The sequence below is a fragment of the Cercospora kikuchii genome, assembly GCF_019650295.1.
Source record: "Cercospora kikuchii DNA, contig_00003, whole genome shotgun sequence".
Classification (NCBI taxonomy): Eukaryota; Fungi; Ascomycota; class Dothideomycetes; order Mycosphaerellales; family Mycosphaerellaceae; genus Cercospora; species Cercospora kikuchii.
The window spans coordinates 1,438,072-1,453,382 of record NW_025408584.1 but is presented as its reverse complement, the minus strand read 5'-3'; the positions used below and the strand labels follow the sequence as shown (position 1 = coordinate 1,453,382).

Genomic DNA, 15,311 nt, shown 5'->3' with positions numbered 1-15,311 from the left:
GATGCGGCATCATACAAAAGCGGCATACCGTGCAAGACACCTCACAGCACAGCTTCCTGCCATACCCGGTGACCTCTGAAGGAGTTGTGACCAGGGTTTCCCAGATCCCTATCACATTCAGAGAAGTTTATGACATCCAAATCAAGCACATATAGGCTTGACACAGAGTCCGTCAACTGTCACCACGGAGATCTTTGAGTGCGGCAAATATAGAACTACGACATCATGAGCAGCTGCGACGACTGAAGCCATTCGTGGACCTACCATTTGGGCCATGGCGAAATCGAAGTGGAGTGCAGCCCTCCACCGACCGATGTCCTGACTCCAAGATTCCTGTGATATTAGTGCTCCACTTCTCCCTATCCAATGGCTCTCTTCCCGTGGCCCCATCTGTACGAAGTCAGACAATCGTCGACATATGCAGTCGCACATGATAGTTCACTTCTGATACAACATTCCATATTGAAACGCCAAGTTCAATCACAAGGACAATTCAGCCCGTGTTTCTTTGTCTTCACTTGGCATGAGCCACAATTCATGGTCTAGTCCGGAATTCCGATGTAACGTCTTTGTTCACACGATGCCATCATGGCGAGACTTTACGACAATCCTGGTGGAGGTTGGTATGCGCAAGGCTCACGAGTACTCGCAAACGGTCCAACTACCTACATTCACTACAGTTAAAATAGGCCTGGCATGCCTGATACCTCGAATATTCGAATCAGTCCTTCAGTTTCTTTGCGTCAACGCTCTTTGGCCAGCGTCCCTTCACCATTATCGCCGGCCCTAGTCGAGAAATTGAGCAAGAAGTCCCCGCGACGCAAGACTTTGTGGACTTGGTGTGGCGTGGTGACGATGGTGGCTCTTTCGGTGTCGGCGCTTGTATGCGCTTTTGTATTCCTGTCGCGACGATCCAATGCTGGTATCGTGAAGAGGGCAGCGGCAATGCCCATCATGAACGGCATCAATTTCCCAGACCCAGTGAGTAGACCTACAAAGATTGTTGGCATCGTACTGACAGGACAGTAAGGCCGTCATCAGGACCTCTTCAGGCTGGCATCTGTTCAGCACAAACGCCAAAGTCGACGATAAATGGATCAACGTCCAACGAGCCTCGACGACAGACTGGAAAACCTTCTCCTTCCACCGCGGTGTCGATGCGCTCCCAAATTTACCCTCGTGGGTCGACCGCGACCCTCGTGTCTGGGCCCCTGACGTCGTCCGCCTCGACGATGGAACCTTCCTCCTATACTACACTGCAGCCTGGAAAACCCGTCCAAATATCCACTGCCTCTCCTACGCCACCGCCAAAAAGATCACAGACCCTTTCGTCGACAACACCACAGAACCCTGGATCTGTCCTTACTCCGAAGGCGGGGCCATCGACATCGCAGGCTACACCGATGAGCAGTTCACAAACCGCCGCTACATCGTCTACAAAATCGACGGCAACGCACTCGGCCACGGAGGAGCCTGCGGTAACACTGTCCCACCCATCGTCCCAACTCCGGTCATGCTGCAAGAAGTCTCCCGCACAGACGGACACACCCTCATTGGCTCTCCCATTCCCATCATGACAAACATTCCCTCGGATGGACCTTACATCGAAGCTCCAGTCCTCACATACTTCAACGGGAAGTACACATTATTCTTCAGCACGAACTGTTACCGAGGTGATAAATATGATGTGCAATATGCCACAGCGACAGATATCAGAGGACCTTATGAGAGACAAGGACAATTGTTGAGGAGTAATGGGCCGTTTGAATTGCAGGCTCCGGGAGGAATGGATGTAGCGATTAATGGGGATCATGTGGTGTGGCATGCGAAGCATGGTGTGAGGCCGGCGTATGCGGGAATCTTGGGGGTAAGAGGGGATGGGAAGTTGGAGGTGAAGTTGAGTTGATTGGGGAAAGGATTTGAGTTGCGGAATAGGGGAGAAAGAAGGTAATGATATTTTCACAGATCTAGAAGAAAGAAAGACACCAGGAATGAGGCGAACAGACACGAAGAGAGAATAGTTTATCAGACATGACTATAACACAATCTAAATGTCAGAAGGACAGTATTCCCGCCCTTCGCATGTCGTAACATTCTTTTTAACCATAAAGTCCGCGCTTCAAACAGCAAACACCAAATCTTCCAATACACAAAGGCGATCACAACTTCACACCACATCAAGCCAACGCCATCTCCCCTCCCCTCCGTCCCCTAACAACCCTCCTCCCCTCCTCCATCCTCACCAAATCCGCATCCCCCTCAAATTCCTCCGGCGTATGCTCCGTTCCCAAATGCTTCACAAGCGCATCCACACTCTTACAAATACAATCCCTCTCTCGATACCGATCACAAAGCACACAAGCAAATTTTCCATCTTCCGTGTGACATTTCGCCACGAAACGAGCATCCATTCGATAATCTCGTTTTCTCGGTCGACCGGATGGGGAAGTAGAGAATGCGGTGCTTAGGACCCAGACGTCGCGGGTGTCGACGGGGATGTTTATGGCGCAGGAGGGACAGCGATGGGAGCCGGAGGAGGAGAAGTTGGGGTGCAGGGGGAGGGGGTTGTTTGGAGGTCTGTGGCGTAGCGGCAGAAGAGGTCGTTATTAGGAGGTGCAGGAAGCGCTTTCGGTGGAGAGGTACGGCGGATTTCGCGGACTTCTTTGATTTTCTCTTCGACGATGGGGGCGGGTTTTGAGTAGTGGGAGCGGATGGTCGGAGGAGGTTTGGGAGGCGTTACGGCGGCGGGACCGAGGGGTGGAGCTGGGATTGGCATCGGTGCCACGAAACCGGTCCGCGATTTTGGACGTTCCGTCTTCGTCGATTTGGGAGGTTCGCCTTTCGTCGACTTGGGCGGTGCTTCGGACTTGGGCGCTACAGACTTGGGTGCCTCTGACTTGTGGGCTGCAGATTTGGGCGCCTCGGACTTATGAGCTACAGATTTGGCAGCTGTAGACTTGGCTGGTGCTTCAGACTTGGGTGCTGCAGATCTGTGATATGTCAGTATAATGTAGCATACCGGAATGGTATACTCCACGCTAACATACCTGGACGGGTGTCCCTCAGACTTGGCGGGATGCTGCGATCGGACAGGTTCGCCATTGATGACTGTCGCAACGCTCTTGCTCTTCGGGGCTTCGTCTTTGATCGATGCCTTCTTTTCGGATTTTACAGCCTCTGACTTTGCAGGGGCAACACTTTTTGCGGCATGCGTTGATGCCTTGACTGATTTAGCTCCTCCAAACGGATCATCGTACTTCTCTTTGGGTGGCGGTTGCCAGTCGGGTTGATGAGGTAAAGATCTTGGCTTACTGGCCTCGGTCTTGTGCGATGCAGGCTTGCGTTCGCTTGGTGCGGGTTGCGAAGGCGCTCGTGACTTGGGTGCCTCAGCTTTGGTTGACTTGCTGTCTTTCTCATCGCGCTTGGGGATTTGATGTATCGGAATAGCTGGCAAAATCGCGTAGGGATCTGTTCCCACCGAGCCTTGCTTTTGTGCGTGCCGTTCATGAGGGATCTTTTGGAATTGTTCGAAAGGATCTGAATATACTGTTCTCGCTTTTTGCGATGCCGCCTTTTGCGTGGGCGCCGGGGCCGGAGGGTCCGCCGGTAGAGAGTTCGCTCTTTGTGAGGGAGCCCTCGGTAGTGGACCTGGCGTGGGAGGCACTGGTCCTACAGCGGTGCGCTCCTCCAGGTGTCGACCAAGTCCAGGTCTGTGATCAAAGTCCACGTCGGGAAGATTGGCATAGTGGCCGTCGTACCGACGGGATCCAGCGACACTTGCGGGATGGTAGGATCGAGTCTGAGGCAGTCGTCCCACATCACTAAGTGGCCGTTCTTGCGACGGTCTCTGGCCCTTTGGCAAGTCCAACGGAATGGGAAGATTCTTGTGCTGTTCATCGGGGGGCAGCTGCTTCTGAGCAGGTAGTACCAGTCTCTGGTAGTGACCTTGCAGCGTCTCTACGGTGCCATCCCGAGCAGCTTCTTCCGCAGCTATCACAAGCTTCTGCACATCCGCTTCGCTCAAGTTCGGATTCTTGCGCAAGGCATCTTGAATCACCCCGACCACGACGTGCTGGATCATGGCGTAGTCCTCTGGGCCATCATCCGAGTCCTCATTGTAGTTCCGCTTGCGTCTTCTTCGACTGCTCCGCGAACGCGACCTCGACCGTGACCTGGACCGTGAAGTAGGCGGCTTTTCCTCACCTTTGTTGTTTTCCTCTTCTTTTTGGCTTGTGAGCTTTTCGATTTGCTCCTTGAGCTGCTTCAACTCTTCATTCTGCTGCCCGTCTGTTGCTTTTTGCTTGGCCGTTCGCTCTTTAATTTTATCATGCAGTGCCAAGGTTGCGGTGAATGTGCCGATGATGGTAGAAGCTAGTGTCGCGATTATGAATCCTTTCTGCAGAGGTCATTGCGTGAGTATGGACGCTTCTCTGCGAGAAGTGCTGCTTCGACTAACTTTGAGGTTTTTCTCCTCTATCATATTCGAGTAATTCATGTTGGGCTTGAAGGCACCAGCTGCCTACACGCACTGACCGTCAGCACGGAAAGAAGAGGAATGCGCGAAGCGCAAATGAGGAGCGTCTTCCCATAATGAATCGCTCAGGGAGCACTGGCTGGGTCTACGGTGAGTCTGGGATTTCTGACAGGCTGTTATCGGAACTCGGTCTCTTGTGGTCGTACGCGTTGAGCGGTGATTACGGAAAGACGGTGCTCAATGGAGATCTGGACGCCGTCTCGATCGACTTGGTCATGATGCAGTGCATGGCACATGGTTTCAGCACTGTGAGCCGATTTGACGCTCAAAGCATCGCCTCATGGGATGTTCCTGGCGGATACGTGTAGATGCCGGCATGAAACCAAGACTTTGCTGTCACAGCGTTGGGCAGCACGAGTAGGTTGGGTTCGCATACAGCACGTAGGGCTGCCATCCATTAGTGCAGCTCGGCATTTCGAGCGTTGTCGCAGGCAGATTGCAACAGCTTCTGCTATCGGTGTGTAGCATATTGTAGTGTCTACTGCCTGCTTGGCTCGTGCAACGTCACAGAGGTCAATCCTACAGCAGTTAGTTGGACGCAAAACCAAGCTCGAGGTGCTGTCGATCCACGAAGTGCCGGCTTGCCTCAGCAAGGTAATCCCTGCTCGTCGGGCGGTCGAATGCAGCCGAGAGCCTACGAGTGCGTGAATCGGGCCTCGTCGCCGCTCATCGCGTTTTGGCTGCTCGCGATGTCGCGAGAGAGCTTCGTTGAATATCCCGATCCTCTCTCACGTTGAGGGCAAGTAAGCACACGACCTGCGATGTGCCTGGATGACATTCAGATTCGAGACCGGGCCATGCGGGCTATGGAAAGTCAATGCTTCGAGGCTGACTGCACACGTAGACTAAGCACAAGTCCGATGTTCTGACGTTTCCGAGGTCAGAGGACAGTTCTGTGAATGAAGCAGGAGGTTGTGCGATTCGAGCTGGCTGTTCTTTATATTTGAGTCGTGAAGTCGGTGAGATGACGTGAGGTTGGTGCTCTTGCGTGACATTGCGTACAGTCGCAGATGGAGCCCAGGCGCGGGAAGGAAGAAGTTGACGCGTGAGGCAACAGCGTCGAAGGATGTGGTCGTGTATAGGACGCGTCGTCGGCAGAGGCTTCACGGAGCGCGGGTGCGTTTCTCCGAAGAGTGTTGGGGAAATGCTGTGGAAGGCTTCATGTTTGACAGAGGCTCAGCGGTAGCTCTTTCCGAACGACCACGTGTGCATGCCGTGCCGTGATCGCAGTCCCATCAAGTTGGCAACAACCATCTTCGGTGTCTGTAGTATGTGTTATCCGTGACTCGGGTGACCGACACCAAGCTTTTTTCCACGCTGCACGATGATGGAATTTGCCAAGTTTCGAACACCAATCTTGCAAGTCGTCTCTTCCATCGCTCGTCTCGCTTTGCTTCTGAGACTTGCATCATCACCTGAGCTGAATCGTCGGCACTCCAAACATGCTGCGCCTCGACTCGTGTGAGCTGAGAAGTGCCGTATAGCAAAGTGGCACAAGTGGCCCGGGCATCCGCCGCTGCGCCAAGACGACCAAGCAGCAGATTCCTGTGCGATGGCAATGCTTGTCGATATGCCAATGCTACCAGTGTAGCTTGCGCAGTACGACATGGCTTGTGATGTTGGTTTGCATTCTGCTCCCGTCTTCACCCTCCACCATGTCTTCGCCAATCCGAGCTTCTCGACAACCAAGGCGGTTGGCGCATAGCAAGCGCCTCCAGCAGCGCCATGACGTGGACTGCCCTCACTGCTTGATTTTGGCCGTCGGCCTGGAAAAGCAGCTTGCTCGCATCTCGAAGACGAGCACAGCACAGCACAGCGAACCGCGAACCGTGACCATGTCTGCCCGCTAATCCTACCCGCCTAACAACGCTTCTGCCTCCGCCGCCGGGTGAACAGCTCATCGATGACGAGTGAACAGCGGCGCGCGCCACTGGGACCACCTGCTCAGCCATATGAGCATCCGCGAGTCTAATTTCCTGCATTTGCCCTTGCGCCACACTCCACAAACGATCGTCAACCGACTCTGCAGCCACTCGCTCATAAGGAGTGCCATTCCTGGGAAACGGTCGTCGTTGAGCGCGTCCGTTGCACCTTGGCTACTCTGCGACAAACCGACGCACCAACTCTCCGTTCTCTCGCCTCATCGACGTTCAGTGGTAGAGGCGCAGCAGCTTACCTGTACACCTCATATTACCGCGACTGGGATTGGACCACAACACACCCTTTGAGCTAATCGTCCGACGAGGCTGTGTTCGAGCGCTCCACCACACCTTTCGCCATGCGTAAGTTCGCTCCGCTCTGCTTACTTCTGCTTTTCGTCTTTGCCGCGTCGACATGAGTGCGCGTACTGACCAGACATGTGGCGTGCAGACAAGATCAAGCACACCGCGCGAAAGCACGCCTGGTACAATGACCCCAACGACACCACCAAGACCTACAATGTCTTCGGGAGAATGAATCCGCGAGTGCGGAACGGGACCGACGTCGAGAATGGTTTGCGCCAAGTGCGAAGTGCGCCAGACTCTTCACCTGTCGACGACACCGGGAAGACGGTAGACGAACGCATGGCCGAGCACCCACACCATCACAACACATTCCCCTCGGGCCCAGAGACGGCAGAAGGCAGCTATGCGGGCTACAGCAGAGAACCCATCGAGTCTTTTGACAAGAGCCGGGATTCGGAAAAGGCGCACTCGGGACAGACAGACACATTACCGCCGAGTTCGATATCCAAATCTGCCGGTCCCACAGATGCAGAGGGTAAACCACGCAAGCGAAAATTGCGAGCGTTCATGCCTTTCGGGAAGGGAAAACACGATGAGCAGGACGGCGACCTGTCTCGGGTCAGCACGGAGAAATCCAAGAAGAAGAAGCATCCGAAGATACCATTCATGAGCCAAGTCAAGGCCGTCTTCGGCTCCTGGATCAACATTCTTCTGGTCTTCGTCCCGGTTGGTATCGCACTGGAATATGTTCTCGACAAGTCCATTCAGAAGAACGGCATCATCATTTTCGTCATGAACTTCATTGCCATTGTTCCACTGGCCGCAGTGCTCTCCTACGCAACCGAAGAATTGGCCATGTACATTGGTGAAGTCCTCGGAGGTCTTCTCAACGCCACCTTCGGCAATGCAGTCGAATTGATCGTCAGCATCATCGCTCTAACGCAAGGCAAAGTCCTGATCGTGCAAACTTCGCTCATTGGCAGTATGCTGTCGAATTTGCTCCTGGTTCTCGGAATGTCCTTCTTCCTTGGTGGTATCAATAGACCGGAGCAACACTTCAACATCACAGTCGCCCAGACTGCGGCTTCTCTTTTGGCACTGGCAATTGGATCACTCATCATCCCTACCGCATTCCAGATCTTCGCCGATGTGGACTCTGGAGTGACGCCCACTTCGCGGGGAACATCAGTCCTCCTGCTCGTCGTCTACGGCTGCTATCTCCTATTCCAGCTCAAGACTCACGTGGACATGTACAACGAACCCTCGAAGAAGACACCAAAGCGCTCGTCTGGCAAGAAAGATGCCGGTGAAGCCAACAAAGCCTTTGCAATGATGGGCGCTGGACCTGGTGCCGCATCAGCAGGCGGACGAGTCAACCAAGACTATCTCGTACACGAGGAGCCAGAAGAAGAGGAGACCCCTTCGCTGAGCGTTCTCGGTGCCATCATCACCCTGGCCATCTCGACGGTCTTCATCGCCCTCTGCGCTGAATACATGGTCTCGGCCATCAACTCCGTAGCCGAATCCGTTTCGCAAGAATTCATTGGACTGATCCTCCTCCCAATCGTCGGAAACGCAGCCGAGCACGCCACCGCCGTCACCGTCGCCATCAAAGACAAAATGGATCTTTCAATCGGTGTCGCGGTCGGTTCTTCCCTGCAGATCGCACTCTTGGTCCTTCCCATTATGGTCCTTCTCAGCTGGTTTGGCGTCGGTAGTCCGGAGGTCTTGAACCTCGACTTCGATGGTTTCCTCGTGGTCGTTCTGGTCCTGTCGATCTGGCTTGTGAATTACCTCATCAACGACGGAAAATCACATTGGCTGGAAGGCGTTTTGCTCATGATTACATATCTCATTATTGCCATCAGTGCGTGGTTCTATCCTGCCAGGGGTGAAGTCGCCGGGTAACACTCTGGCACTGAAATGCGCTTTTGTACGAATACGAATACGTTTGGAGGGCTGCACTTTGGCCTTACCCTCTCTCTTGTTTTTCCTTTGGCGGATTCAGCAAGCGTTTGGCGTTCAAGATTACATATGGGAAGCACAAGAGAATTGGAAAGGACACCTGTACACTTTGAGTCTTGTTAACTGAGTCTGAAATTGAGATACCCACAGAATCGAGAGAAATACCAAGTTCCTGCATGTTTGATACTCATGTCATTGTTCTTTGGTGATGTGAGACATCAGCTGTAAGCTGCGCTACTTCGATATGATCTCGCTATAGCGGCAATGCATTCGATATAGAGATCGCCCAGCGAGGCTACTGGAATGACCACGCGAGGTTCGATCGCACTGCCGGACTTGCGTATGTGGAGGGCTAGCTTCAAGAGGGAAATGTTCAGAATTAGAATTGGCTGAACGGGTTTCGGAGAAGCTGCACGTCTGGGCAGGAGCGATGCTGTGAGGGAGGAAGAGGTGGTGCTCCGCATACTGTGTGTTGCCCACACAATGCCCATTAGGAGCGCTAGGACGAGAAGTCCATTGAACGACTTCCTGTCAAATCCACCTCAGAAAATCTTCTTCCTCACCCCTTCACTCAACTTAAACTCCTCCGCAACCTTCTCCCTCTCCTCTTTTTGCTTCGCCTTCTTCTGCTTAAACTTCATCTGCTGTTTGCCATTGCCCTCCCCACCCGCTTCCTCGCCAGCTCCCCCACCCTCCCTCTCCCCTTTTAACTTCCTCTTCCTCTCCATCCCCTCCACCATCTTCCCCCTCTCCACATCCTCCACAAACGCCCGATTCTCCTTCCTAACTCTCCTAACCTCCTCCCTCATCCTCGCCGTCCGCTCCGCATTCTCCGCCCTTATCTGCTCCGTCAAATGATCCCACTTGAAACCTTTCAAATACTTCAAATTCCAAATGTCATCATGATAGAACCCGCCCTTTTTCCCTCCAATAATATTCCCGTTCAATTTTTCTACTGCGAGTTTCGCTTCTTTTTTGGAGAAGAATTCGACCCAGCCGTCTGTGAATGTTTTCTTTTTGTTTCCGCCGTTTTTTATGCGTTTGGTATGCGTGGTGGGGTCTTCGGGGGTGAGGAAGATTCTGCCGAGGCCGGATTTGGGGGCGTGAGGGAGGAGGTAGTGCCGGAGGGTTTGGGGTTTCATGAAGGGAGGGATCCGGGAGAGGTAGATTACGCCGGATTTTTGGAGTTTGCGGGTTGCGGCTTCGTAGGCGAGGAGGTCTTTGGGTTTCTTTGATTTGGATTTGGTGCTGGTGCTATTGGGCTCGTCTTCATCGCCGGCGGAGAGGTTGGCATCGTCCTCATCGTCTGGATGTTGCGCGAAATGCTCGTCTTCCTCGTCTTCGACATCAAAGTGCGAGAAATCGAATCGCGAGTCTGTAGCACTCGCTTTGTGGACTTCACAGGCGGATCTTCGTCTTCTGATATGCCGTCGTCTGATCTGTCCTCTGCATCGTCCAGTTTGCGCCGCTTGTTCGCTATTGCGCCTCGTCCTTCTTCTGCTTCCGAGCCATAGCCATTCTCAAGCTCCTCTTCACTCTCGTCGCCCTCCAAAAATTCATTGCGTTTGCGGACAGACATTGTGCGTAGAATGGAGAAAGTTGTAGATTGAAGTCTCGACTTCGAGAAGTTGGAGAAGCCCGGATAAAATTTTATGCAGCTTCGTCCGAAGCTTGGCTTGGCATAAACTTCCAGAACATCACCTGCCTCAAGCTCCGTTGCTGCTCTGCTACACTTTTATGACAACACCTCAAAGACAGATCATTTCCTCGTGCATCGAAGAGGCGCTCGTATCGCGCCGGAGATGCAAGGGTTCCACTGCTCTGCTAGGTTCATGCCATCGTGTTCCGCAAAACGCGACGCGCGACGCGACAACGCTCTGCCAGAACCGAGCAGTCAAGCACCAACTTCGCAGCATTTCGTGCGCTCAAACTCACAGTTCGATGGTCGTCATGATCAGACGCACTAACTGAAGGCCTGAATCGACATCGCGAGCTTGAGGCTGTGTGCCATTCGGGAGGCACCACAGCTTGTCCTGTGATACCTCAGCTCTTGCTTCTGGCAATAAGATTAACGATATTAGGATGCGGTCGGTATTCGATGTGCAGCTCTGATTTTCTGATTCTTGCTGGCCTTTGAGCCCGACACTGGTCCGTGGAACCCTCTGGATGTTTGAACCATCATATTCAACCTTCATTGGATTCGCTGAAGGCTGGGCCAAGAGCCTTGCCTCCAATACATAATGGACTCTTCATGACAAGTATCAGGAGCAAATTCGCACATCCTCACATGCTATCACGGCCAAATCATTTGACAGCACACTCACAACACAATCATGGCGGACACACTGCCTCACATGCTTCGCACTTGCTTACCCAGATAAACACCCCAAGCGACTATTTCAGGCTTGTGGTTTGCCTTTCTCAACTCGTACTTCTCACTCCACATCCAACCACTGACAACAACCTTGTAACACCTTGCACAAGCATCTAACCTCCACCACTCACATCCGCTGTTACCACTGACCGCAGACCAGCAAGCTTACCATAGCGCCATGGCTAGTAGTACACCAGATCCAATGGCGACGGGCGACACTGACCGTGCTGCCTCGCCGCCATCTGCGCAAGAGCAAAACCCCTTCATGGAAGCCGACGCTTTCGGCGACGGCGACTTCGAATTTGAAGGTTTGGGTTCGGCTCTTGACGAGCTCCAGCAATACGCTCAGTTCCCGGAAGATGAAGAAGTGATTCCAGCTGAGCAGACCGGCCAGGAGATTGACACAGTCAAGTCCGAAACGGGCGACAGTGACCCAGTCGCTCCATTCGATAGCTTCGACACCGAGGATCCGCAACTACAGACAGTTTTTACTGGCCTGGACTTCGGTAACGAGATGGCAGAGGCAGATGAGGCGGGTGGCGGCGTCTCTCCATCAAGTCGCGAGTCTGAACGCCCAGCAGAGACACTACGCCAACTAGACTTCGGCAACAGCATTCTCGGAAAGCAGAAGCAGAAGCAGCGTGAACTGGCTCAACGTCATTGCCGTGCTGCCGACTCACCAGCAGGAGGCTCCCCAGAGCCGGCACACTCTCGCCATGACTCCATGGAAGCAATGGGCTCAATGCCACCGCCGCCGGCCCCTCGACTGAATGACGCCGACATGGAAGCAGAGTATCAGGCTGCGAAAGCCAATTATGACAGGAAAACCAAGGCCGGCACCCTGACCACGGCAGAGGAGATCGAATTCATGAAGATCAGTGCTCACCGCGATGCACGCCAGCGAAAGATCGATATGGACCGACGTGCTGATGAAGACATGTCGCCAGAGCCAGACAACGAGAGCGAGCTCTTCGTCAGTGACACCACGGACCACTTCGTACCGTACAGTATGGAGTCTAGTGACGATGAAGATGAGAGGGTCTTCCGCGCGGCCACCAGAACGCGGTCAGGTGGCAAACGCAAAGCCACTGTCGAGGATGCTGATGACGACGATACCACTACTACAATGTCTGCTGCACAGATCGCAAAGAAGCCTCGCAAGAAGTCCGGGCGTCAAACGTTCACGGATGTGGACATCGATGCGGTCTTGAACAAGGCTAACGAGCGAAGAAAAGACAAGGCAAAGAAGGGCAAGGGCGCAGGCAAGCCTGCAGGAAAGGGCAGCGGGCGTGGTAAGAAGCAGGCAGATCTCACGAACGTCAAGAGCATGTTTGGAACAAACGTGTTCAAGGACACCGAGAAGAATGCCAATCTGCACAACCAACCCAATTTCAGTGGCACCAAGCGCAAAGCTGATGCATTGAAGCAGCTCATTGCTTCGGTACCACAGGAGAATCGCAAGATTGCCGCAGCAGACAAGCGCTTCCTGGACGAAGCTTGCAAGTCGTTCAATGGCACTGGCGCAGTGAAAGCGAGTCCTGATGGCAACTGGCTCGTCAAGGGTATGAGATCGACGTTGAAGCATTACCAAGTTCTGGGTACTGCATTCATGCGAAAGCGTGAGAACGAGCTGCATGAGCCCAGAGGCGGCATTCTTGCAGACGAAATGGGTCTGGGCAAGACTGTCATGATGCTCGCGAATATTATCAACGGCAAGTCCTCGAATCCGCAACAGAAGTGCACCCTTATCGTGGCCAGCCCGGCTTTGTGCAACCAGTGGGAGGCCGAGATCCAAAAGCATACCCTCAGCAAGAACAACGATCGTCATGTTGAGCACGCGATCAAGCATGGTATCAAGATCGTTGTTCAGCACCGTGCCGGACACAGGATCAGTTCCAACGCCAACATCGTGCGCGAGCGCATAGTAGAAGCCGACATATGCCTCACTACCTACGGCGAGATCTGCAAGTCCTATCCGAAGCCTCAGGTTCCAGCACACCTCGTTGCCGCGGCTCAGAAGGATGCGTGGTGGAAGGACCACTACGAGAAAGAAAAGGGTGTTTTTCACCGTCTCAAATTCCATCGTGTGGTGCTTGACGAAGCACAAGCAATCAAGGTCAGTCGTTCAAGAGCCACTCGTTGGAAACAGAGAAAGCTAACGGTGATATAGAACCACAAAGGCCATACCAGTCTCGCATGTCGTGCAGTCCAGGCCACGCACTACTGGGCCATTACTGGCACACCAATCATGAATCGTCTTACCGAGTTCTACCCATACTTCAAGTTTCTTCGCGAACCAAATACTGGCTCCTTCCGGATCTTCAAGGAGAATTTCTGCACACCAGATGATCCGGATGGTACTGCTCGACTGGCTGTGTTCCTTCGCAAGATCATGATTCGCCGCACACATCTGGATACCCTCTTTGGTGCGAAGCTCGTGGACTTGCCTCAGCCAAAACAGACTGTGGTCTGGCTGAGCTTCAATGAGACAGAGCGCCAAATCTACGAGATTGTCAGGGCACGCTTCATCCAACGTATCAACACCATCTCCAAGAATGAGAACGGCGTATTAGTACAGCACTACAACCACATCTGGACCATGCTCCTCCGACTTCGCCAACTCTGTGCCCACATCTTGCTGGTACAAAGCACTATCGTCGATCTTCTCAAGCGCGAGGACTTCGAGAAGCTGAATGCACTCTGTCGCCACAAAATGACGGAAGATGCAGGTGCTTCCGTCTTGATCCACCTGCGGCATGTCTTGCAGAAGAGTGTAGCAGACAACGAAGAGACCGTGGAAGCAGGAGCTGGTGGTGTTGGCACTGTGGTCCCCGCTTCACAGACCGCACCTATCAACATCGTCGAATACGCTGACAGCCTAGGCCTTGCAGGCAGGAAGCATGGTCTCAGCTACAACTTCGGCAAATACATGCAAAATCTGGCGGATTCCAGTCAGTTCGAGGAGATCGAGGCACGTTCGACATGCAGCGCGTGCCGCCAGCCACCAGAGCAGCCACATGTCACTTCGTGCTTTCATATCTATTGCTTGACCTGCGTCAATGAGCTGCAACATCAGGCTGCGCGTGCTGGAAGGGAGTGTGCTACATGCGTCGAGTGCGGCACCGAGTACACCTCCGTCGACCCCTGCGCCCTCAATCCGACATACCCGCAGTCCAGCGTGGCTTCTTCTGCCTCTGACGTCCAACCCTTCACCGGCAGCGGCAAGGGTGCCAAGGGCAGAGGCAAGAAGCGAAAAGATGAGAACGATTGGATCGGCATGAAAGGCGACATTCTGCCGTCCACCAAGACGATCGCATGCAAAGCGCAGATTCTGGAGTGGCTCCATCAGGATCCAAGATGCAAGATCATCGTTTACACGCAATTCATGCCTATCATCCGCATCATGACTAAGGTCTGCTTGCAGGAGCAGTGGAACCATGTCATTTACCAGGGCTCCATGTCGCAGGACGCTAGAGACGCAGCTATCAAGCGATTCGGCGAGAATGTTGAGTGCAACATAATGCTCATGTCTCTTCGATGCGGTGGCTTGGGTCTCAATTTGACAATGGCTCAGCAGTAAGTTGTCCCATTTTGCTGATATGTGAGTCTAGCTAACGTGCAATTTAGTGTCATTCTCATTGATCCATGGTGGAACTCCGCCGTCGAACAGCAAGCCTTCTGTCGCGTGTTCCGAATTGGCCAGGAGAAAGAAACGCGCATGACGCGGTTCGTCGTCGAGAACACCATCGATGCCGCCATGATGGCCCTGAAGGAGAAAAAGGAGAAAGAAATTGACGAGTAAGTTATCTCCAGCCACCCCTCTCGCTCGAATTACCCCAAGATCCCTCTCCATTGGCTCAGAAACTAACCTGTCCGCAGAGTCATGGAGAACCCGCGCCTCAAAGAAATTCTCACAATTGAGGAATTACTGCGCATGTTCGGGGAAGTTCGTCATGACGAAGGCGGCCGGCCATTTATTTTCGCTGAAGGGGTGGAGAATGAAGAAGACCACGACAGATTTCGCGAGGAGGACGAGGAGAACGAGGAGTTTGTTGTTAATGAATTTTGATGAGGATTTGATTGGCATTTGATGGAGCTGGCTAGGCATGGGGGTAGTATTATGGCAGAAATTGTATGGAAAACATGTAAAACTAGCCTCTGGATTCGATGTTTCCGGATTTCTGGTGGAGCGAAATGTGGTTGGTTCAGGAAA

At 53.2% G+C, this 15,311-nt stretch overlaps 6 protein-coding genes across 6 annotated transcripts; 3 read left to right on the top strand and 3 right to left on the bottom strand.

Moving 5' to 3' along the window:
- Positions 1–954: 954 nt before the first annotated feature.
- On the top strand, positions 955–1,906 carry CKM354_000497000 (uncharacterized protein; the record flags this gene model as incomplete). The annotated part of the gene is made up of 2 exons (XM_044800223.1): positions 955–981; positions 1,022–1,906. 2 exons carry the CDS (start codon positions 955–957, stop codon positions 1,904–1,906), a joined length of 912 nt encoding a protein of 303 aa, XP_044656158.1.
- A 271-nt stretch (positions 1,907–2,177) lies between these two features.
- Positions 2,178–2,411, bottom strand: CKM354_000496900 (uncharacterized protein; the record flags this gene model as incomplete). Its single annotated transcript, XM_044800222.1, has 1 exon — positions 2,178–2,411. The coding sequence occupies one exon, from the start codon at positions 2,409–2,411 to the stop codon at positions 2,178–2,180; it is 234 nt and encodes a 77-aa protein (XP_044656157.1).
- Positions 2,412–2,500: 89 nt separating this feature from the next.
- CKM354_000496800 (uncharacterized protein) lies at positions 2,501–4,495 on the bottom strand (the record flags this gene model as incomplete). The annotated part of the gene is made up of 3 exons (XM_044800221.1): positions 2,501–2,990; positions 3,048–4,396; positions 4,457–4,495. 3 exons carry the CDS (start codon positions 4,493–4,495, stop codon positions 2,501–2,503), a joined length of 1,878 nt encoding a protein of 625 aa, XP_044656156.1.
- A 2,317-nt stretch (positions 4,496–6,812) lies between these two features.
- Positions 6,813–8,667, top strand: CKM354_000496700 (uncharacterized protein; the record flags this gene model as incomplete). The annotated part of the gene is made up of 2 exons (XM_044800220.1): positions 6,813–6,816; positions 6,905–8,667. The coding sequence occupies 2 exons, from the start codon at positions 6,813–6,815 to the stop codon at positions 8,665–8,667; spliced, it is 1,767 nt and encodes a 588-aa protein (XP_044656155.1).
- A 599-nt stretch (positions 8,668–9,266) lies between these two features.
- CKM354_000496600 (RNA-binding ATPase activator ESF2) lies at positions 9,267–10,303 on the bottom strand (the record flags this gene model as incomplete). The annotated part of the gene is made up of 2 exons (XM_044800219.1): positions 9,267–10,099; positions 10,153–10,303. The coding sequence occupies 2 exons, from the start codon at positions 10,301–10,303 to the stop codon at positions 9,267–9,269; spliced, it is 984 nt and encodes a 327-aa protein (XP_044656154.1).
- A 973-nt stretch (positions 10,304–11,276) lies between these two features.
- CKM354_000496500 (uncharacterized protein) lies at positions 11,277–15,167 on the top strand (the record flags this gene model as incomplete). The annotated part of the gene is made up of 4 exons (XM_044800218.1): positions 11,277–13,214; positions 13,269–14,674; positions 14,726–14,896; positions 14,978–15,167. 4 exons carry the CDS (start codon positions 11,277–11,279, stop codon positions 15,165–15,167), a joined length of 3,705 nt encoding a protein of 1,234 aa, XP_044656153.1.
- Between the last annotated feature and the right edge of the window lie 144 nt (positions 15,168–15,311).